General features: G+C 57.1%; 1 protein-coding gene across 2 annotated transcripts in view; it reads right to left on the reverse strand.

The window, feature by feature from the left end:
• Positions 1 to 22,902, reverse strand: part of CACNA1I (calcium voltage-gated channel subunit alpha1 I) — a 113,364-nt gene that overhangs the window by 79,873 nt on the left and 10,589 nt on the right. The window contains exons 2-4 of one of the 2 annotated variants that reach the window (XM_045866866.3): positions 22,291 to 22,544; positions 2,310 to 2,421; positions 221 to 354 (exon numbers count right to left, since the gene is read on the reverse strand). In XM_045866866.3, coding sequence (XP_045722822.2) covers positions 221 to 354; positions 2,310 to 2,421; positions 22,291 to 22,523 — 479 coding nt within the window. In that variant the 5' untranslated portion in view covers positions 22,524 to 22,544. Of the gene's footprint in view, positions 1 to 220; positions 355 to 2,309; positions 2,422 to 6,482; positions 6,842 to 22,290; positions 22,545 to 22,902 lie in introns of those variants that run through there. The other variant, XM_064590580.1, reaches the window with a different exon arrangement.

A 22,902-nucleotide genomic window follows, 5' to 3' on the forward strand; every position in this document is an offset into this window, starting at 1 on the left:
TCAGCTGACAGTGCAGGAGGACACATGTCTTACCAGAGAGGGGAGGAAGGTCTGTCTGTCCAGGCCATTCAGCAAAGGGCCATCATTCCTCCCACCCCAGGGGTCCAGGAAGGCCCTACCCAATGCAGCCTCATCATTCTCACCAAGAAGCCTCACCGATTATTTAAATTATCTCCGGTGTGCCCCAGAGGCTAAGGCCTGCGGGACGTACACTACCTACCCTGCCATGACGATGAAGAAATCCAGTCGGTTCCATGTGTCCCCAAGGTAGCACTTCTTGCCAAAAATGCCCAGGGCCACCATCTTGAGCACCATCTCCATGGCGAAGAAGACGAAGATGAAGTCATCAAAGACCTGCAGGGGTAGGAGGAAGGCAAGAAGCAAGGCAAGGGACGGTATGAGGCTCTGGAGCAGGACCGTAGGGTTGCAGCCACAGTTTGGGGTGGGGACAAAGGCCTGGACGTGAGGGGCCTGGAAAAGGCCTGGAAACATCTCCTCTTGGGCAGGAAGAGAATCTCAGAGATCCTGGTCCAATGAGTCATTTCACAAATGAGGAGACAGAGGCCCAGAGAGGGGAATGAAGGTGCCCAAGGTCATACAACCCACTCTTTTGTTCCCGAAAGTCAGGCCCCAGATGGGGGCAGGGCAAAGGGCTCTCCCTAATAACAATGGCCAAGCCCTGGGCTGGATATCTGACCTGCATTCTCTTCCCTAATTCTCACAGCCACCCCACGGATAGCCCCATTTCAGGGGCGGAAACAGACTCAGAGAAGTCAAGCGACTTGCCGCAGGTCACACAGAAGGTAAGCGGCAGAATCAGAACTGACATTCAGGTCTATAAAACAGACCTGACCCCCCTCCAGGCAGGTTTCGGGGCTGCCTTCCTCTGTTTAGAAAGAAGGCCCCAAATGCGTCCCTAAGCATGGGCTCAAGCGAGCAGATATTTCCTGAGGACAGGGCTGGGTGGAATTCCTCTTTCCAGGATCAATGAGGGCTGTGGTCAATTCAGTTCAACAAACGGGCCCACTTCCTGTGTGCTGGGACAGAGGCTGGGTGTCACCGACATAGAAGGAAGTCCTTGATGAACTCATCATCTGGTTGGGAAGCCAGCCTGGTACCCACTGAAGCTAATCGGTTCTAACTCCTCCAAGGGGCCTGAGGCTGGCTGAGGAGCTTGTCACCCTCTCAGATCCAAGACCCACCACCCCAGAGATTCTGATTCTGCAAGTTTGAGATGGGCCAGGTCTGAATCTTTAACAAGTGCCCCAGGGGATTCTGAGACCCTGGGCTGCTCAGGAGCTGCTCAGAACTGCTGAGTCCTGTGGAAACACAGGAGGCAGAAGGCAACTCCTCCCAGAAGGAATCTGGCTTTCCCAGGGAGAGGACATAGGATGAGGATGTTTATACACATCTGTAAAATAAGTATAACCCTCACATCCTGCACTACAGGTAGACAAGTGCTGCATGGGGTCATGGCAGATACCCAAGGTTAGGCCCCCACCTGGACCTGGGAGATGAAAACAGGAGAGATACAGGAGGCTGGCTCCTGACAGGAACTGACAGCAAGTACGGAGCTTGGCCTTCATTCCAAGAGCACCAGGGAGCTAAGCAGGCTTTGGGCAGAGGAGTGTCAGGGTCACTTGAACTCTCTTGGCAATGGGGCAGTATGGTTAGTCTGGGGTTGGGGAGAGCAGGAGAAGACTTGGGCAGGCACCTAGATCGGGGAACATGGGGGCCTAGACTAGGGCAGAGGCTTCAAAATATACAGGGGCTGGAGGGGAGAAAGGATCAGGAAGGGCAAGGGGTAAGACCAGTCGGGAGTGATGAAGAGGACAGCCAGTTGAGCGAGGGCAGGCCAGGTAGTGGGCAGGAGCGCCCCAGGCAAGGCAAATGGGCGGGGTATGGCAGACGGGGCGGGGTATGGCAAGGCGGGGTATGGCGGGTAGGGCGGGTGGGCGGGGCGGGGGTATGGAGGGTAGGGCGGGGCTAGTGGGCGGGGTACGGCTGGCAGAGCCGGGCGGGTGGGCGGGGTATGACGGGCGGGGCGGGGTGTGGCAGGCGGGGCGGGGCTAGTGGGCTGGGTACGGCAGGCGGGGCGGGGTAGGACGGAAGGCGGGGTATGGCAGGCGGGGCGGGGCAGGGCGGATGGGCGGGGTATGGAAGGTAGGGCGGGGCAGGGTGGGCAGGGCGGGGCTAGTGGGCGGGATATGGCAAGCGGGGCGGGGCTAGTGGGCGGGGCGGGCGGGGGCTGGTGGGGGCGGGGCCGCATGGGCAGGGCACAACAAGCCAGGCAGGGCTGGCCGCCTCACCTGCAGGATCTTGCAGCGGTCAGACAGGCAGTCCATGTCGTCGCAGGGCTGGTACATGCCAAGTGTCACGCAGTTCAGCAGAATCACCAACATGCTGACACATTCAAACCATGTACACACCGAGTCAAGGACAAAACAGTCAGGAAGACTGTAGCCAAGGGAGGGCTGAATGCACCCTGGATTATAATACCCCACCCACCATAAACACAGGCATACACCCCACTCCCCTCCAGATGCCTCCCCTGAGCAGGTCTATGCCCACGTTTTCTTTGGAGACCAAAGAGCAGCCTAGGCACCTCACAACGGACATAGCCGCGGGTGCCAGACCCACCAGAGAACACAAATCATATGAAGCCACCGCCCTCGAGGACCCCTCCCCCATTTCCTTGCCCCAGCCTGAGTGTTCGCTTCGGGGCCAGGAAGGGAGAAGTCCACAGACGCCCAGCTGGCAGGCCATCTCTGGACTATCCCTGCCTGTCCACCTCTGACCACCTCCCTCTGTCATTGCCTCCCTTCTCTGACTACCTCTCCCCTCCCCTACCTCTCCCCTCCCCTGACCTATGCCTTCTCCATGTCTGCCCCAAGCCTGCAGCTGGAGCCTGCAGAGGACCTGTGCAGTGTGGCTGGGAAGGGCTGGACAACCCTGTCCTTCCCTCCTCTTCCATTGCCGGGGTTAGAACTCATCACCGGATTCTGGAATATCGGAGTCTAGGTCCCCCCTGGCCTCTGCACCAAGAGGGATGGAACTCAGCCTCCAGAGGCCCGGCCAGGCAGAAAGTCTCCTGCAGCTACCAGCTTTAGTCAGGGATTCTGAGGCACTTTTATGTCCTAAAGTTGTCTTGTTGGCATGCTTGTTGTCTTCATCCACAGCTAGAACCTCCTTTCCAAGGGGACAGGGGTTCTGCATTCATACCTCTAACAGTGACAGGCGTCTAGTAGGAGCTCAGTAAATGTCTGGTGCATGAATAAGTCAATCTCTTTGGGCCCTGTCCATTCTGATATCCAGTGATTCTTACGTGTCTCCAAATGAGAACCTCAGCCCCTTGCTCTAAGCTGGGACAGCCACACTACCCAGACCCCACCCACTGGGGGTGAACACCTCTTCTTGCCTGATGGAAGGCGGACCTGGTTACCCTGGCAACAGCCTCCCTCTCATCCCCGGGCCCTTGCTCACCTTGGGATGCTGCTTTCCTTCCTACCTCTCCTTCAGACCCTCCTCGCCCAGCCCTGCTCCTTCCTACCCCCCACCCCACTGCCACTCTCCTGCCACAGCCTGTAATTAACTGTAGTCCCTGCAGGGCCCCCTTCTAGCCTGAGCACTGCTCTGAGCAGCAGCTTCGTCATTAACTTTTTTGAAGTTCAAGCATTCTAATTACCAGTGAACATCTCCCACTCCCCTTGCTTTTCCCCTTGCCTGCCACACTTTCTCTCCTCCCAGCTGCCTCCTCTGCTCCCTCTGCCCTCCCCGCCAGCTTCACGTTCAAAGTGCACTTAGCAGGTCTCTCCCAGGAGCCCAGAACCCCACACTTCTTCCTCACCAGGGCCCTGAGTAATGGAGGTCAGGAGGCCCATTGTACAGATGAGGAAAATGAGGCTCAGAGAAACTAGGGGCCTCACCTAAGTCACACAGCTGGGAAGTACCAGAACTGAGATTCATACCAAGCCTGCTGGACTTCAAGGCCAGTGTTCTCCTCCGTGATACATGGCCTGTCTCTGCCTGTGACTTCCACCTCCCTCCCTGAGGCCTCAGACCATCCCCAGTGTCTCTCACCTGGACCCTGCACAGCACCCCCCAGCCTCCGGCTCCGGTCTCTGCCCCTCCAATCTGCCCCACACAATCACCAGGCAAGTGCTGTGTGCCCAGTACTATCTGAGTGCTTTGCAAGCATCACCTCAGTTAATTCTGAGTGCTGTTGTAAGTCCCACTGAGAAATGAGGAGCCTGAGACACAAAGGGGAACCTGATTTGCCCAAGGTCACCAGCTGGAAAAGGACAGAGCTGAGATTCAGAACCAGAGCCTGCTTTGCTTGCCCCCAAGCCATTTGGCCACAGCCAGATTGATCTGCCTGAAGCGCAGCTCTGATTATGCCTTTCCCCTGTTCAGAAATCTTCTATGGCTCCTCTACCCTCTTTAGCCTGACACCCAAGGCTGCCTACACTCTGAACTCAATGAATTCTTCTGGCCTTATCTCCCACCCATTGGGCTTGGCATTCAATGAACTTCTTGCTGTCCCCAAGCATACCTTTTGCATGCACTTCCTTCTACCGTCTCTACCAGGCAAACTCCTACCCATCCTTCACAGCCCAGTCCATTTGTCCCTTCTTGAAACTTCCCTTGACGCACCTTTCCCCATTCACAAGGTGGTGGCTCAGCCTCCTCTCTGGAAGTGCTTCCTATCCACATGGTCTAGCTTGTACCACAGTAATGAACTTGGCAGTAACCATGACTACGTGTGCCAAGTCCCTAGGGACATGGCCTTGGCTCTCATCACAGCTCACTGGGGGCAGATGGGGAAACAGGACTGGAGAGCTGGAGTGACTTGCCCAAGGTCACACAGCCAGTAAGCAGCCCAAATGACCTGACTCAGTGGTGCCCAGGGCCACTGGGTGATGCTGCTTCTGTTGTCACTCCCTGCACTGAGTCCCTCGAGGAGGCAGATGGAGTGGCTTTCACCTCTAGCTTGCTCAGCTTCAGACATTCAGAGGTGGACAGTCTCAGCCCTGCCCCGAGGCACTCGGGGAAATCCCAGATGGCAGAGCCTGGGCCCTTTCCAGGAGCCCGGGAGGCTCAGAAGTCCGGCCAGAGCTGGTATTGTTGCCCATGGTTCCTGACATGCACCCCACTGGCTCGGGGATCAAAGGCCCCAGCCCTCCTTGAAACCAAACCAGACCACGAAGCCTGGCGAAGGAGATTGTCAGAGGGAGTCAAGGTCTCCGGGCTGTGGAAGTCCATGGCCTGGCCCAGTGCCTAATGTTTCCACCATTAGTCATAAGCAGTGAGGAAATCTGAAAGCACAGTCAGGCGTAACTCTGGGGTTCTGGGACCATTTGAGGGAGGACGGAGGCCCCAAGAGGGCGGTAAGGATTTCTAGGTAACAGGGCAGGCCAAGACTCGAGTGCTGGCTCCACGAGCGCAGTGTTCAGTGGGTCCCACTGCCTCTCACAGCGAGGCTCAAAGCCACCTGCCTGGCACCTGAGACTGTGCAGTGGGGACCCCGTCGCCTTGCCTGCTCCATTGGCCAGAGGGACCTCCGTCACAGAACAATCCCACCAAGGTCCTCAGGAAGCAACTAATTCAATCCCCCGCTGCGCAGATGGGAACCGGAGGGACAGAGAGCCTTCCTTGCAACACCGTGAGCCAGGAGCAGAAGGGGCCCTCAGACCACAGACTCCCCGCCCACGGGGGTCCCTGAGCCATGGCTGGATTTCAGACAGACACCCAAACCCCATGTCTCCCCAAAGGTCCAGGCTCTGCATGTAGCTCAGCACAGCCCCCGGATTCGACCCGAGACCGGCAGCCACGGGCACCTCTGAGGAACAGGGATGGGGGAAGAGATCAATGGCGACCCAACTGGGCTTCCTTGGCAGAGAAAACCTTCCCAGACACCCACCCGGCTGGGGGAGAAAGAAACAAAGGGTTCTCGGGGGCTGCAGAGTCACCCCCCACCACACTACCACCCCATCCCCCGCCCCAGCACGCGAGGTGCAGCCCCACCTAGAGCCGGCCCCCACCCCATTCCCCCTGCTCTGCTGGTGGCGCCTCCCGTGGTCCTCAGAGCCCAGCAGCGCATCGAGGAGCATATACTGAGCGTCTGCTGTGTGCCAGGCCCCGGGTTAGCAGCAGTGACGATGGTAACCCTGCCAAACATTTCTCAAGTGCTCCCGAATGTCTGTTTGCCAAGGAGCTTTCCAATCAAACAGCTCGTACTATCTCTGTTAAACCCTACAGCAAGCACGTGCGGGAGGGAGCCCAGACGCCGCAAAACACAGAGCCTGTGTAGCCGGGGACTTGGGGCCAGGGCTCGGCACGTGGTGGACAGCAGGGAAAGCCCCTCTTTGTCACCCTCTCCTGTAATAGGACCCAGGGTCTCCCATTCTTTGGCTTGGGGGCGGGGGGGGGGCAAGGGGAAACCACCTCACCAGCAGAGGACTGCAATCCCCTGCTCGCGTTACCTGCTGACTCCCTAGAATGACCTTGAATAAAGAAGAGATGCTATCACAGCCTTTCCGTCCCGTGTCCGCCTCCCGAGGGCCGAATCTTCACTAACAGCCTTTCAAAAAGAATCACTCAGTTCAGGCCAGGCAACGCAGAGTTGCCCCCAGAATTTCAGCCAAGTCCCCTAAAACCGGCAGGGACTATTGTTATCTGCATCTTGCAGACAAGGAAGCTGAGAAGGAGTTGTGGCTCCACATCCATCGAGGGTCACACAGCTGTTACATGATGGCAGCAGGATTTGAATCTGCCCCCTGCTGACTCCTAATCCCATGTTCCCAGCCACGTGCCCCACCACCCCCAGGCACAGAGCCTGGAACACAAGAGGCCCTGGACTGGCATGTGCTCAGTGGAATATCTGCTTTTTCCTTCTCGCCCACGTTGTCTCCTCCCAGATTGGGCCGGGGTCACAGGGGGCCTGGGAGTCAGGAAGGATGACATTCCACCCCTGTGGCCTGCGTGGCTGGGAGGAGGGGCTATCCCACGAGGAGGAGCTAACGGGAGGGCAAGTCAGCAAGGGGAGGGTGCTGGTCTCAAGGCCCCCAGTCAGTAAGAAGTCCAGCTGGACCAGAGTCGTTACTCCACCCCACGTCCCAGCTGCTGTCTTGAAAACTGGAGGGACAGGGTCACCTGGGAAGCCAACCAGGCCGAGGGCCTCCTCAAACCTGCCACTTCCCAGAGAGAAGAGTGACCGGATGGAGGGACAGTGCCTGACGCCCCAGCAGGCCCCTCAGGGCAGCCTCCTCTCTAGGAGCCAGAGCCCAAGGCCAGCATGGTTACCATGGTGACCACCACCCTCCATCCTGTAGGCCCAGATGACAGTCAGTTTCTGTAATTCGGAGGGCTCTGGGAGGGGGGTGGGGGCAGGAGTGCTGGGTTTGGCTGAGGCAGCCAAATTTGTTTTTATTTTTGTCAAATCTGAAATCTGATCCATTTCCCAGGGTGCACCTCAGTTGTCTAAATAAATCAAGTGGAAGAAAGGGCTGGAAGCTGCATCCTCCTGGACCAGAGAGGCAGGGAAGGAGAGCCAGCCCCAACATGGGGGTCCTTCCCTTACTGGTCCTCAGTTAGTCCCAGGTTAGGAGCTCAGGCCTCCAGTCTTCAAAGGCTGAGGTCTGAGATTCCAGATCCCAGTTCTTAGGACGGCTTCTACATGGCCAGACCAACAGGCATCCACGGAGCAACTGCTGCATACCTGGGCTGTGCATCAGGGCTCTGAGATGAACCAGGCTTACTCCTGCCCTGGAGGTCCCTAGAGCACGTCCTTGTCCTAGGACCCGGCTGTGATGTGTGGCTACCATTTCAAATGTCAACTACGCTCTAGACCCTTGGGCTTCAAAGAATATATCCATTCACTGATTCATTTGACTTGTCTTTACGAGCAAAAGCCACTCTGGAGAGCTGCTTGGCATCTATTAAAGTGAAACAAGCCCAGCCGGGCCACTCCTGGGTGCACTCTGCGGCATCTGGGCTCCCTCCCGCACGTGCTTGCTGTAGGGTTTAACTGAGATAGTACGAGCTGTTTGATTGGAAAGGCTCATAGCTCTCTTATTCATAACGGCCCCAACCTGGGAACAACCCAAGTGTGCATCATCGGGAGAATGAGTCGGGCAGCAGATTTCAACTAGGGATGATTCTGACCCCCAGGGGACATGTGGCCATGTCTAGAGACGTTTTTGATTGCCTCGGGGGGGCAGGGCACTGGCATCTAATGGGTAGAGACCAGGGACCCTGCTAAACATCCTGCAATGCACAGAACAGCCCCACCACGAAGAATTATGCAGCCCCACGTGTCAGCAGTGCTGAGGCTGAGAAAGCCAGTGGCACATCCGTTCGATGGAAGGCTCCCCAGCAATGGGACAAAGAGCAAACCACTGACACATACAACAGCTGGGACGAAGCTCACCAGCATAACGCTGGGTAACAGAAGCAGAATACCCAAGAGCAAAGAGTGTGTGAATCCAATTCTATAAAGTGAAAAATCAGGCAAAGCTAACCCTACAGTGAAGGAACTCAGAGCAGCGGTGACGTCGGGGGAGCACCCATCGGAGGTGGGGGACGAGGGAGCTTCTGGGGCACTCTCCATCTTTTGGAGATGTTCTTGTTGGCCTGAGTGTGGTCACCGGAGTATATTTATACGGGAAAATGCCCTGTGCTGGACACAAAGATTTGTGAGCTCTACTGCATGTACACCTTACACCTCAATAAAAAGGGCAACAAAGGGGCGCCTGGGTGACTCAGCAGTTAAGCTTCCGACTCTTGATTTTGGCTCAGGTCATGATCTCAAAGTTGTGAGATCGAGCCCCACACTGGGCTCCTCACTGGGCATGGAGCCTGCTTGGGACTCTCTCTCCCTCTCCCTCTGCCCAACCTCCCTCTCTCCCTCTCTAAAAAAAAAAAGATTTGTTCCTCCCATGCCCATAGCAGTCTCGGGAGATAGTGGGTTATTATACCCACTTCACAGATTCAAAAATAAAGGTCCAGATACTTGCCCAAGGTCACACGGTGGTTGAGCTGGGACAGAAAACTGCTCCATAAAGTGGACAAACTTGCTGGACAGATGGTCCTAGGCCTCTCTGCTTACATGCCTCCAGCAATGGGGAGCTCCCCGCATGACACACAGCCCAGCCTGGGCTGGACTGGTTCTGCTTATATGCTAGAGTCTCCGTGGGCTGAGAACCCTTACAGGGGCAAGATGAGGAAGTGAGTGCTCCCTTCCTTCCTTGTCCCTGCCCCTAATCCCACTTCTTAGAGGCCCCTTAATTTGAGAACTCATTGAATTTGGCCAAAGTCTCTGATTCCCAGATGCCCAGCAGGCCTCAGTGCCCAGTGCAGACAGCCGGAGTGGGGGAGGTGAGGGAACAGGGGCTGCCAGCTTGGAAGAAAACCCAGGGCGGATGGTCCATGGGATAAGAACTCCAGCCAAGGAGACTTCAGCCCCTGCTGACGAAAAGGGGAGGGCAGGGCAGACCGCTGGGGCCCAGGGTCCCACTGTCTGGGGGCTGGCCCAGCCTCAAGAGCCCACCCCCAAAGAAGGTGTGCCGCGGGGACCCCTCCTGGAGTCCTAGGCCTGGGGTACTCACAATGTCTTAGATGTACCCCCCTTATGTCAGCTATCAAACTGAGTGTGGTCTGTCCTGGTTTCTCACCACCAACCAGGCTGTGCTGTCCCAGGGCAGAGGGTACCCATCCCTCTCTGTGCCCAGAGCCCTACCTGGAACAGCTCAGAAGGAGTGAGGTCCCCATCACCAGGAGGTATCAAGGAGCCTAAGGAGGAATTTCTGTGCTGGAGGGATTTGCAGCCTCCCTTCCCATCCTGATCCCCCCTCTTCTCCCTTTTAACATCCATCACTCACTACTCCTTTATTCGGCACCCCCTCACCGAGACCCCCTCTGTCTGGCCCACAGCGGCTCTGGGAACCCCACATGAAGAAGATACAGTCCCTGCCCTCCAGAAACCACAAGCAGACACTCGGTGGAGACACAGACAGAGGGTGATGACATTCTCGCTCGGTCTCCTGGGGGCCTGTCCCCCACCACGTCTCCCCTGCCTGCCAGTGACCACACACGTGCACGCGTCCACGTATGCACTCCCACCGAGCGCCACAGCCCTTCGGGCACCTGCACACGCTATCACGCATGCGCACCTTCCTCCTCGCCCATCTGGCCAGCAGCCCTGGGCACGGCCGGCCCACCCTCCTGCAAAAGCAGTTCTGAGGCTTCTCCGGACCCCCTGGGGAAGTTCATGAGCCCCTTCTCAGAATCATGTTTTTAATGCATACATTTGTTTTTAATGCCTAGAATTAGAAAGGAAGGAAGCCAGTTATGTTAAAATAGTTGTCAAAACATTTTTTTAAAAAAACAGACTTGGGATGGAGCACCACGTGAGCTTCATTATCAACACGATGAAGATCCAGAGCCCGTGGCAGGTCTGATGTATGCGGCTGGAGAGTAGTGATGAAGTCCACAGCCACCGCGGGGTGACAGAGGATCGCTACCAGTGAGCTGCAGGAGCTGCCAATAATCACACCCTGGTTTGTTACCTCTGTTCACAACAGAAAGAAATGCTCGATTTCACTCAGACACCAGTGAAAACAAATGCGCAACTTGTCCCCTTCCAAGTTCAAGAACCCGAGGTGAAGATCCTTATCCTAGAAACTCTCTCCCCCTTGGGCTCCAAGGATACCACAAGGACCTGGGCAGGTCCTCCTTCTACTTCTTGGCTCTGTCCCTCAAATGTTGGCCTTTCTCAGGCTCCCCACCCTCTGGTCTCCCCTCTCCTCTCCTTGACCACACACCCACTCCCACGGCCCCAACTCTGGCAATATGGTGGTCGGCAAGCTGACCAGGTCCGGAATCTGTCCCAGCCCCAGGCCGACTCACTGCCGAGCAACAAAGACACCCCCTAGGATGTCTCTGGGAACCTCAAATTCATCATAATGGTGTAGGTCCTATTCTCCCCAGATCACCAAATTCTCTGCATTTCCCACCCCAGTGAATGATGCCCCCCAACCACCATTAATGCTAGAAGTTGTCCAGATGGGGAGAACCCTCCAGAGGTTCCCTCCCCCTCATCCCCTTGTCCCTCTCAGAGACCTGTCCATTTCACCACCTAAATCTCTCCCCTCCATCCACAAAGCTGCACCTCCACCCAGGCAGGCTGTACTCCCTCACCCCTGACTCTGAAATAGCCTTCTCCTCCAGCCTGGCTTCCTCTGATAAATCCTCCCTGCACAGCCAGAGGGTTCCTCCAGAACCAAAAGCCTTCCGTGGCTTCCCACTGCCTTCCAGAGAGTTTCCAAACTCCTTGGCTTGACACTGAAGGCCCTTTGTGTAAGTGCTCTTGGTCAGCCACATCTCTGTCCACACAACCTCCACCTCCAAACCTTGCTTGCTAGGATACACTTCACTGAAAGCTTTTCTGCACACCTACTATGTGCAGAGCTGAGGGCCGTGGCCTAAAGAAGAGACAGGTATCAATGGAACATGGAGCCTGCCCTCAAGGAGCTCATAGTCTAGAAGGTGAGGAGAACAAGTCAGGTACAAAAACCCTTGTAGACAGTACAAGAATAGGGCTTAACTGGACAGTGAACATGTGGCAGAGTGGATGGGAGATAGGGGCAGGTGTATTGATCAACAAGTATCTGCCAAACAAGTGAATGGATGGATGAGTGGATGGGTTGATAGATGGATAGATAGGAGTATGGGGATGGGGCCTTGGGTCTGTGGATGATTGAATGGGTAGATGGTCGGGAAGCGGAAATGAATGCATGAATGTGAAGGTTAGGTAGACGGATGATGGGGTTGATGGGTAAATGAATGGATGAAGAGATGGAAAGATGGATGGATGGATGGATGGATGGATGGATGGATGGATGGATGGATGGATGGAAGGACGGGTGAGTGGGGAGATGGACGGGTGGGTGCATGGGAAGGCAGTTGGAAATGTGACACTCTAGTAAATGGCAGCTCCAGGATTCAAACCCAAGTTTATATGACCAAAGGAAACCTTCAGGTTGGGACTTAGCACTGTCCTCTCTTCCTCCTTCAGAGATTCCCCCTCTCAGTCTCCACCCTCCTCGCCCCAAGGCCCATGCTGTGCCCACACTTTCAGAGCTTCAAGAGATCCCAGGGACCACCTAGGCCAGGGTTTTTGGCATTTAGGACCTGATAATTCTTTGTCGGGAAGCTGTCCCGTGCATTATAGGATATTTGGCCTTTATCCACTAGAAACCAATACAACACCCTCCCCAAGTTGTGACAACCAAGAATGCCTCCAGACATTGCCAAATCTAGGGGCAATATCATCCCAAGTGAAAATCACTGATACCCTAACCTCCCCCACCCCACAATTTTATAGATGAGAAAACTGACACCCAGAGAGGAGTGACCTGCCTGAGGTCGCGGAGCTTGCACTTGGCAGAGCCCAGACTGGACCCTGGGGGACAGCCAATCCCCAATCATCTCCTCACTCAACGTAGGGGTGCGGCTGAGAGCCTCTCCTGCCACTCTCTGGGGGGAAGCCAGGTGCAGACCTTGGGTACCCTACTCTCCCCACCTCCACCCTGGCCCTCTCCCCGCCAACACACCAAGCCCTCGCATTCCTACAGCACCTCGAAGTCAGCCAAGCCTTCTCATGCTTTCTCAGACAGATAGAAACCGTCGTCCAGAGAGGTCCAGCTGTCTGCTCAGTATCACACAGCAGGAAGTACCAGCATCAGGATTTGAACTTGGGGAGAGAAGAGGAAGACCAGAGCACAGCTCCACAGGGCAGACGGGGCCAGAAGTGCGGAAGGCAGCCCCACGGGAGAGCTGGAGAGAGATTAGCAAGGAGACATTCTGGCTGATTAAAAAGACGGATCGATTTCTCTCGGAAAGAAACAAAGGGGGCCATTTGTCTCCCAACAGGATGGTGAGGCGGTCCGAGGGAGGTGGCAGGTCAAAGCTGGCTACGACACAGACACTGAAGTCCAGGCATGATAGACGAATAAAAATCCAATCATGTTTTAAATGCCCCCAGGAGGGGGTTGACACTTCATTAGCCAGCCAGCCCTCTTTCTAATTCTCCTGCTCACTATCAATTACAACTAGCCTCGGGGTCAGCTCTCACGGGGCTGCGCACACCCTGGGCTCCCGCCCAAGCCCCCCTCCGCCACCCCGGCCCTGGACAAACTCTCCACCTCTCTGGGCCTCTCTAGAGCTGTCTGAGGGGCTGGGAAGATGGAATGCTCCCCCCACACAGGTGTCCTTAGTCAACGCCAGTGCCCTCCCGGTACAGTCTCCCCCTTTGTCCTCTAAATCTGGACCCCAAATGTCCTTCAGCCCCCACCCCGTTCCTTTCCCAGCCCACACACCAGGCTGTTACCAGCATCCTGGGTGACCATAGAGCCCTTGACGAGGCACTTTCCTCAGCAGGGATGCCATCCCCCCTCCCTCCACCTCTTGCCCATCAGACACTCTCCTGCCCTGGCTTGGAGGCCTCCTTCTTCATCAGATGGTTCCTGCAGCATCCCCAGTTTGGACAGACTGACCACTCCATCCTCCTGGTGGCCACGGCCTCCCTGAGGGTCCCTCCACCCAGCCTTTATCCCACTTTGCTTCACAGGAGTGTGATGTGGGTCTGGCTCTGCCTCGCCCATCAGGCTAGGGACTCCTCAGGGTCACCACTGAAGATCCAGGCCTGGTATTCCGAGGCTCCACCCAACATGGCTAAACAGCCCGAGGGCACCTCCACTCAAGTGTAGAACAGTGGCCAACACTGTTCTGAAGCTGGGCTCCAGAAAACACTTGTTCAATCAATCAATCGATCGATCATCAACCATCAATCAACATTTGCTTCAGGAGTCTACTGCTTGGTCTCCAGGCCTCTCTCTCCCTCAAGCATCCTCCATTCTGCTCCAGGAGTGACCATTCTAACAAATGAATTTACTCATATCCCATCCCTGCTGGACACCCATCAATGGCTCCCCAGTGCCCGCAAGATCAAGAACAAGCTCCAAACTGGCATTTGACACCTGTTATCCAGCACGTGCCTCACCCTGTTCCAGCCACACTAAACTCACAGTTCTCTATACTATTCTCTCTGCCTGGAACACTATCCCACAACTGTGCTTCTGGAAAACTTCTACTAATGCAGCAAGACCCAGGCCAAATGCCCCCTCCTCCGGGCAGGCTTCACCAATGCCCCCAGGTTGGATCAGAGGCAGCTTCTTCACCCACAGCTCTCTTTACACAGAAATCCCCATGTGATGGTACCAGAGGTTGCCCTGAAGGTCAGGCCCTCTCTGGCCCAGCCAGACTCCTCCAACTGGCTGTCCAGCCCACCCTGCTGACCAGTCGAGAGTGTAACAGCCCCTCTGGCCACCAGAAGCATCCCTAGGGCACAGCTCGATGCTGACTTTTACTTCTGAGAAAAACAAACCTTCTCTACACCAGATGGAGGGAAACGGACAATTCCCCAGACACGTGTTGCTTCTTCCATCAACACTGGCCGCCCATCTGGGCATTCTGATTAGCCCCAGGCTGAAGGAGGAGGGGATACCCTTCCCTAAAGAGCCCCTTCCCCAGCCTTGAGCAAGCCATCAGCGCCGGCCGCAGAGTCTAGAATGCTGGGCTCCAGTCTGCCCTGGCCGTCTGATTACTCAAAGTGTGCCCCTGGGCAAGGCATGCTTCCTTCCTGGGCCTCAATCTCCCCACCTATAGAATGGGGGTTAGCAAACTCCCGGCCCTGCCACCTCACGGGAGTTGCTGAGAGAATCTGAGAGGCCAAGGCAGGCGGGGAAGTACTGAATGAACTGGAAAGCGAGGCAGGAACCCATCAGTGCCAGGCCCAGGCTGGGCCACAGAGTGAAGTGAGAGCCCCAGGCCATGCTGTCTGGGGCCTCACTCAGATGGAGGAGACAAAGCCAGCCACAAACAATTCCCCTGAAGCAGGAAGAAAGTTATAGGATAAAGAGGGGTCAAGAGAGGAAGGAGCTGGGGATCCTGGAACACTCCCTGCAGGTAGGGGCCAGGCAGCTGGGCCTGGGGGGGCCGGTGGGATTTGTAGCCATAGAGGCAGGGAGCAGGCATCTCGGGGGGCAGACCCAGCAGAAGCCAAGGCAGGGAAGGAGGGCATGTCAGGAAACATCAGCATTAGTTTGGGCTTCAGAACAGGAGCATGAAGGGAAAGAGCAGGAAGGTGGCTGGAGGACAGCCCGGGGGGGAACCATGGAAGGAACCAAATCCAGCCAAGTGAGACTATTCTGGGGGGGGGGACAGGAGCCCTGAGTGTCTGAGTGAGGAAAGAATGAGTAAACAAATGAAAGGAGGCAGGCAGGGAGGGAGACAAGAGCCCTTCCTGGGCATGCAGCACTCTGTGGGTGACAAACCCCTTCCACACAAGGGGGTCCCAGGAGCCCCTGAGGAGGAAGGTGAAGGAGGGGGAAGAGACTGGGTCCAGGGCGGAGGTGACTGCCCATGAGGCACAACTCCAGGCTCCCGGGTGCTCTCTTCACTGTACAGGGGAAGGAAGGCATGCCACCTTGTCGGTGGGCATTTGGGGTGAGATCCCAGGAGCTGTCTGTTTAGACGGAAGAAGATGGAAAAACTCAGATGTTCCCAACAGCCCAGCCACAGGGAATGGGCTCAGGCCAGGAGGGATGGAGGTTAGATCAAGGCAGGGCTTCCTGATAGTTAAAAACCCTCAGAAGGGTCCTAGAGGCCTTGATCTGGTGCAGCAAGACTGAGGGAGCATGCCCAGAGATGGGGGGTGAATCGTCAAAGACTGGGGGCCCAGCTGGCACCACCTTCAGGACCCTTGTCCTGAGCCACCCCAGGTGACTCCCTACAGCTTCCCCATTGGCCCCAGGGTGCCTACAGCTGCTGCTCGGCACTTAACTGTTGTAGGAGCCCAGCCAGGGCTTGTCCTGGAATTGTCACTTGACCTCCTGACATTCCCAACTGGAGTTGCTATGGCCCCACCTCACAGATGAGCAAACAGAGGCTCAGCAAAGGCAAAGGCCTCCTGGCCAAGAAGCCAGGAGCAGGTCTGCATTCACACTCATGCAAGCCACAGTCCCTGGGGTCACCGGAGCCCTCTCCCAACACCAACCCAAGGCACCAACCCCTACACCTGGACCCCCCCTCTCCAGGCCCCGCCAGCGCCCTGGGCCACCATCATTCCTCATCACCACCCCACAGGTGCCTTCTCAGGAGGGGCCTCCGACCAACGTCTCTCCCAGGGAGTCGGAGTCACCTTCCCTTGCACAAAAGGGTCACAGCTGTCAAATGATCTTGTCAAATGATCTCATGAATGGGTGAGAGATGAACGAGAGCCCATTCATCTCCACCAAACATGCTGAATCCCCAGAATGAACAGCACAAGGCTTGAGCTATGATGAGACTATGGGCCCTGCCCTCTTCCTGCCCAGTGACCGGCAAGGTCAGAGGGTCTGCACGAAGCTGGACTTCGAAGCAAGAGCAAGCAGAGGGCCGGAGCCAGGCAGGGGACCAGAAGCAGACAGAAGGGGGCCAGAGGGACAGATGAGAGCCCAGGCCACAGCCACAAGCACAGAGCGAGGGAGCCCAGCCACAAGGAACAAGGCGCCCGGGTGTTCCCCGAAGACAGCACTGAGATGCTTTCTGAGGAGGGCCAGAAGTGGGTTCCCCACCAGCCCCTTCCCAACTTCACTGCCCATCTCTCCCATCCTGCAGACGGGAGACCTAGGGTCGGGGCGGGGGGGTGGTGACAGATCCAAGGTCACAGGCAGCTGGTGTCTCCTTCCTCCCAGGCCTGCCCTGCAGAGGCCGCCTTCATAGCCCACTGGCTTCCCACCATGTATGCGCCCCGGAGTGCAGCCAAAGGGAAGGGGGCTGCACACCCTTCAGGGGATGGCCCCAGGCAGGCCACAGACGTGGGTGCCGGATGTAGATGCCGAAACCCAGGGAGACCCTCCCCGCTGCCTCCTGGAACTGCGGAGCAAATCTCCCCACCCCGGGTGGAGCATGGAGAACCGGGCGCTTCTCCAGACTCAGCAGGTGGCCGCCGTGTCCTGGATACGAGCTGAGGCTGGGGATTCAGAGAAATCGAGGTTTTCATCCTAGCTCTGCTACATCCTGGCTGTGCAACACAGGGTAGAAGTCAATCAACCTCTCTGAGCCTCACCTTCCCTGTGTGGGAAATGGGGCTGGGACAGCCCCTCGGGGGGTGGCTACAGGTGTCAAGACAGCAGAGCACTGAGCACCAGGAGTGCCAGCCCTTAGTATCACCCCGAGCCCCTCCCCTGTGCTGGACACGCTGCTGGATGCTTCCAAGGAGTCATCTCTAATCACCTGTAAGCGTCCCTTACAGAGCCGGGAAAAGCAAAGCTCGGGGAGGGAAAACCAGAGCAAATACAGCCCCCCATGGGCCCTTCTCCCACACGCAGCCGGGTAGGCTCCCAAGACAGGCTCCCGCATCGAAGCCAGGGGAGAAAATAGGTAGGTTTCCAGCTGATGGGTCGTGCTGCGGCCGACTAGCCACGTGTCCGGGGATGAGGCCGTGACGACCGAGGGCGTAACTGGCACAAATTTCCCTAAGTAACAGAGATCGATGATTTTCCCTGGAAACAATGTCCTCTGAAGGCGTTATGTGCTGTCTAAAGGCTTGATGCCTAACGTCTCATTGCATCTCCCACGAGCAGAGCGTTTGCTCGGTGGTCCATGAGGCCTGGTGCACCTGTGAGCGCAGCCGGTAAGCGTGATAACCACATGGGCGGCAGCGTCTCTAGTCCGCAGAGCGGCATGTCCACACTCGCCTTGTGTACTGCCTGGTCTTCAGTGCACTCCTGAGAAGGGGGTACACCACCCCCATTTGACAGCAGGGAGCACGGGGCTCAGAGAGGTTAAAAAACTGGCCCATGGGGGCGCCTGGGTGGCTCAGTCGGTGAAGCGTCTGCCTTGGGCTCAGGTCATGATCCCAGGGTCCTGGGATCGAGCCCCGCATCGGGCTCCCTGCTCGGCAGGAAGCCTGCTTCTCCTTCTCCCACTCCCCCTGCTTGTGTTCCCTCTCTCGCTGTGTCCCTCTCTGTCAAATAAATAAAATCTTTGAAAAACAGAAACAAAAAAAACTGGCCCATGGGGGCGCCTGGGTGGCTCAGTCGGTGGATGAAGCGTCTGCCTTGGGCTCAGGTCATGACCTCAGGGTCCTGGGATCGAGCCCCATGTTGGGCTCCCTGCTCAGCGGGGAGTGTGCTTCTCCCTCTCCCTCTGCCCCTCCCCCCGCTCGTGCTCTTTTTCTCTCTCTCTCTTCCTCTCAAATAGATAAATAAATAAAATCTTAAAAAAAAAAAAAAAAACTTGGCCCATGATCACACAGCAAATAAGAGGCAGAATGAGGCCTGGGTCTGTCTGACTCAGGTCCCCAGCATTTTCCACATGCCACCTACCCATGAGTCAAACAGCGGGACCAATCCCCCGACATTTCAGACCCGGAGACTTCCCAGCTGAAACCCTGGCTGGCGGTGCATTGCTCAAGGCCCAGACCCAGCAGGGAGTGGTGCGGACATCCGGGCGAGCGGCGCTTTCCCACCTGGCTCGCCAGCCCGGCTCGCCAGCTCAGCTCAGTCCCAGCAGCCTCTTCTGGCTCTCCGGGGAGTCAGGTGGCAACTCAGGGTCGAGCTGGGTAAGGAGCCGAGTCAGGGAGCACCAGGTTTCAAAGGACAACTGGCTCACACAGCAGGGACTCTAGTGCTCAGGACAGTCTTTCTGAGCAGACCCTGCCATCCTGCCCTGCCCCGGCTCCGGGCCTGCTGGGCCTGATAGCTGCTCCCGCTAGCCTGACCCTGATGCCAACACGTCCATCATTCCTTTGGGTTCTGGATGAGAAGCAGAACCGTGCAGAGTCTGGGGATGGGAAACGTCATTTATGGTTGTCACGAAGATTCGGGCCCTGCCTCCTAATATTTAGGGACCAAGAACACCAAATATCCCGTAATATGCAAGACAGCCTGGACCACAAAATACTGTCACACCCAAATGCCAACAGTGTCCCCACTGAGGAGCACCTGCTTAAGCACTGCCCCTTCCCGGAGCTCCCTCCCAAGAAGGAGGCAGGGGAAGGGAGGTTTCTGGCCAGGGAAGAATCCTAGAGCCCTGAGCACCCGATTAAAGACACCTACATACACACCAAGACCCTAAAGCCCGGCCTGAGCGTACCTACGGTCAAGTCTCTGATCCAGGGCCCCTGATCCACCAACCAAGGTCACCTGGGCCTGCATTTGCAGAAACCTGCCTTGGCCTCCCTCCCACGGGCCCGACTCAGGCTATGAAATCTGAGCGCTGAACCATCCTATTCACAAAGCCTAGAATCTCGCGTCCTTGGACTTCCAAACACATACCATCGCAGCCGCCAAATCTCAGACTCACGCCCTCTTTGAAACACAGAACTTTACAGACTTTGAAATCACAGAGGCTTGGAATTTGATCGTCCATGAGCCTTACATTTAAACTCTGAACCCTGAGACTCAATCACAGAAGCTTCCAGTCTGAGAGTCCCAGACCTGACACTTCGGAGGCTGCCCCACTCTGGAGTCATCAGATCTTTGGTCTAGAAGGGAGCTCAGAAGCGAGGCAGTCAGTTCAGGCAGAGACCTGAATCACCTGCATCCTTCACCCCAGCCTCAGCAGCCTCTGTCCCGGGGCCTAGGGAGCCCAACATGCTCTGAGCAGCTGCCAGTGTTGGGGAGTCCCTCCCGAAGGAGGGGGCTGAATTTGGCAGCACTCCTCCCGCAGGCGGCTTCCACACGCTTGGACCCAGGCTCTCCCTGAGACAGAGGAGGACCAAGCCCTGCTCTGACCAGCAGCGGGACCCTTTCCCTCCCTTCTGGGGGCCAGCCCCCACTGTTGCTCCCACTCCCAGGCTCCCACATGCACTGAGGGTGGAGCCCAGGGGGATGGTGAGGACAAAGGCCAGAGGACCCCAGGGACTCTGTTTGCCCAACACACCAGAAATGTAGCAACCTGGAAGGGTCGCTGTGGGCTGCTCAGTGACCAGGGCCCAGAGTACCTGAGGTCAGGGGTGAGGCCAAGTATGGCTGGCACCCCAGCTCCCAGGGCTGGAGGAGGCCATCTCATCCAGGCCCTTCTTTTTAGGTAGAGGCACTGAGGCTCAGAGAGAAGGAGCTACCCAAAGTCACACATCTAGTTTATGGTAGACGGGACTCAGATGCACTCTCCATCCAAGGGCTTCTGAGACATTGGGCCAGCTTTGGGCTGCATCTGCCCAGCCAGATGCACCAGAGCCTGTCAGAGGGTGAGCTGGGTCACACTCCCAAGTCAAGGTCATCTGAGCCATGCCTCTGCCTCCAGCCCAGCCCAGGTCTTGACTCTCTAGACCATATGAGGCTCAGAGAGGTAAAGTAACTTTCCCAAGGTCACACAGCACCCAAATGGCAGAGCCAGAATTAGCCCTAGTCCCACCCAGGCCAGGTACCTGTGACATGGTTCCATCGTCTCCCTCGTCTTCCAGGGAGTCTTTCTCTTCCTCAAAGGTCCAAAGCTCCTGTGGTCCCCCTTTTCCTGGCCTGGCCACCCCCCAGCTCACATGCTCCTAAGGTTTCCCCAACATACTGTACTAAAACTGTTCCCATGGATGGTGCCTGCATCCCCCACTCTTGGCAGCTCCTCAGGGCAGACCAGCTAGCTGTTTCTCTATCCTCCACGACTCCAGGGCTGATGTCAGTGAGCACTGGGGGAACAGACTTATTGAACGGACCCGCTAACCATGCCTGAAACCGCCTGAGCCCTCCTACAGAAGGAATACCTGGCATTTGGCCTTCCGTCCAGCTAAGGGCACCCAGACTACAGCAGAGACCCTCCGGTTTCCAAGGTCATCACCCAGCCCTTCCAGAGCAGGGAGGCCAGTAGCCCTGGGCTCTGCATGGCTGCCTCCCCCAGCCTTTCTGGGGGCCACCTCACCACCCCAGCCGTCATCCCGGGTAGCCCAGGTGTCCAGAGCTGGGCTCAGGTGCTACTCAGCATGGCCTCAAGCACTGGCAGAGAATCTTCTGCTTGGCAGGCCCCCAAACCCAGAGGCCACCATGTCTGGGTGCCAAAGCCTCCTCCTCACCGGCCCCCAGCCCCCAGCTCAGCCCGTGATCCATTTCCACGGCGCACTGAGCAGTCGGTCCTTCTAAAACACTGATCGCTCCACATTACACCCTGCTGTAAATTTCACCTGATCCCGTTGCCCTGAGAACGCAGGCCAGCTCCTCACTCGGCCCTGCGAGCCTCCCTCTTCCCCTCCTCCTCCACACTGGCCCTCCCTCCTCCACTCCAACCACAACAAACTGCCCTCGGTTCCTCTCTTCTCCAGGCCTTTGCTCCTGACGCACCCTCCTCCCCACCGCCCTCTCCACCTGCATCGCTCATTACTGGAGACTCAGCTCAGACACTGCCAATATGTGCCCAGTGAACACTGAAGGAGCGTGCGCCGGGTGCCAGGCACCGTGCTGGGGGCTGGGGTCCAGCAGCGAACCAGACAGGCTCGGTCCATGTCCCGCTCACCTGACAGGACCCTAGAGGAGGCAAATGTTACATTCAGAATGCCACAGCTAGGGAGTGACAACAAACAGAGAGGCCGAGGGGGAATCACGGCAGGCTGCCCTGAGGAGGTGACACGCTGTGATTTGAAGGATGCAGTGAAGGATTCTGCCAGGTGAAGACAGCAAGGAAAAGCATTTCAAAAGGAAGAGCCTGTGAGAAGGGCCTGAGGCGTGGAAGAACACAGAGGAAGCAGCTGGTAAGAAGTAAGGTGGCCCGGTGGGCTGGGTTAGGACTTTGCGAAGGGTCCGAGGCAGGGGCCAGCCAACATGGGGCAGCAAGTGGAGGCAGGGAGATCTGTGAGGAGGCTGCTTACTGCTGCCTCGGGGTCCACGCTCACAGGGTCCCCATTAGGCTCTCATCACCCTTGTGGCCACCGTCAGGCAAACGGCTCAGTCCCTGGGAGCTGAGCCACGGGTCAGCTTCTGACCTAACTCGGCATCCCCAGTCCCAGCGCAGGCCTGAGGCTCACACCTGAGGACTTTCTGAGCCAGCCGGGCACCGGACCAACCCCCGCAGTCGTCAACAACTTCCAGAACGTTCAGGTCAGCAGGACACCAGGTCCTCATCAGTCGGCCCTCCATGCCCCGATGTTCCCCCAGGCCCCCCATCTGAGCTCGCCAACCACCACCACCGCCGTGGCCTCCGAACCAGAGGGCAGGCAGGGCTCCATCAGGGAACAGCTTGGCCCCCCTACACAAAGGATATGGGTTACACACCATCTTGATGCACCAGTTCCGGGGGCTGGTGGTCTGTCGCAGACAGAAGAAGGCAACAGGGGCCAGGTCCGGGTGCGGGACTTCAGGATCAGCTCCATCCAGGGGCTCCTCCAGGCCTGGAGGGGAGGGAGGGGGGCTCTGGGGCCCCGGCTGCTCCGTGACTCCGGGCTCAGCTGCTGGGGCAGCAGCAGGGGAGGAGGGCGGCGGGGAGCTCTCAGCCATGTCTGCGCTGAGCAAGGAGCCCTGGGGGAGGAGGAAGGGCAGCACGTGGCAGGGGCTGCCTGGCACCCACCCTCCCAACCCGCCTTCCCCCACAAGGGGACACAGCCCAGACAGCCCATAGGCCCCTCGCCCGCACTCTGCCACGAGGATTAGGAGAGAGCTGAGGGCCCCGATGCACCCGAGTCAGAATCTACTTCCAGGGAGGGGTACTGGGGCAAGTCTGGTCAACCCTGCGCAGCCTCGGTTTGGGGAGATGAAGAGTGAGAAGAATAAAACCCACCTAGAACGTAGTTATGATATCATTTGGGTTTTGTTGTTTTTATGAGACTACAGTTGCATATCTACTACCATCAAAGATGAGAAAATTTGCAAGAAAAAA

Source organism: Mirounga angustirostris, unplaced genomic scaffold (genome assembly GCF_029215605.1).
Source record: "Mirounga angustirostris isolate CCGP_5_RB_7025 unplaced genomic scaffold, mMirAng1.0.hap1 SCAF_5, whole genome shotgun sequence".
Taxonomy (NCBI): domain Eukaryota; kingdom Metazoa; phylum Chordata; class Mammalia; order Carnivora; family Phocidae; genus Mirounga; species Mirounga angustirostris.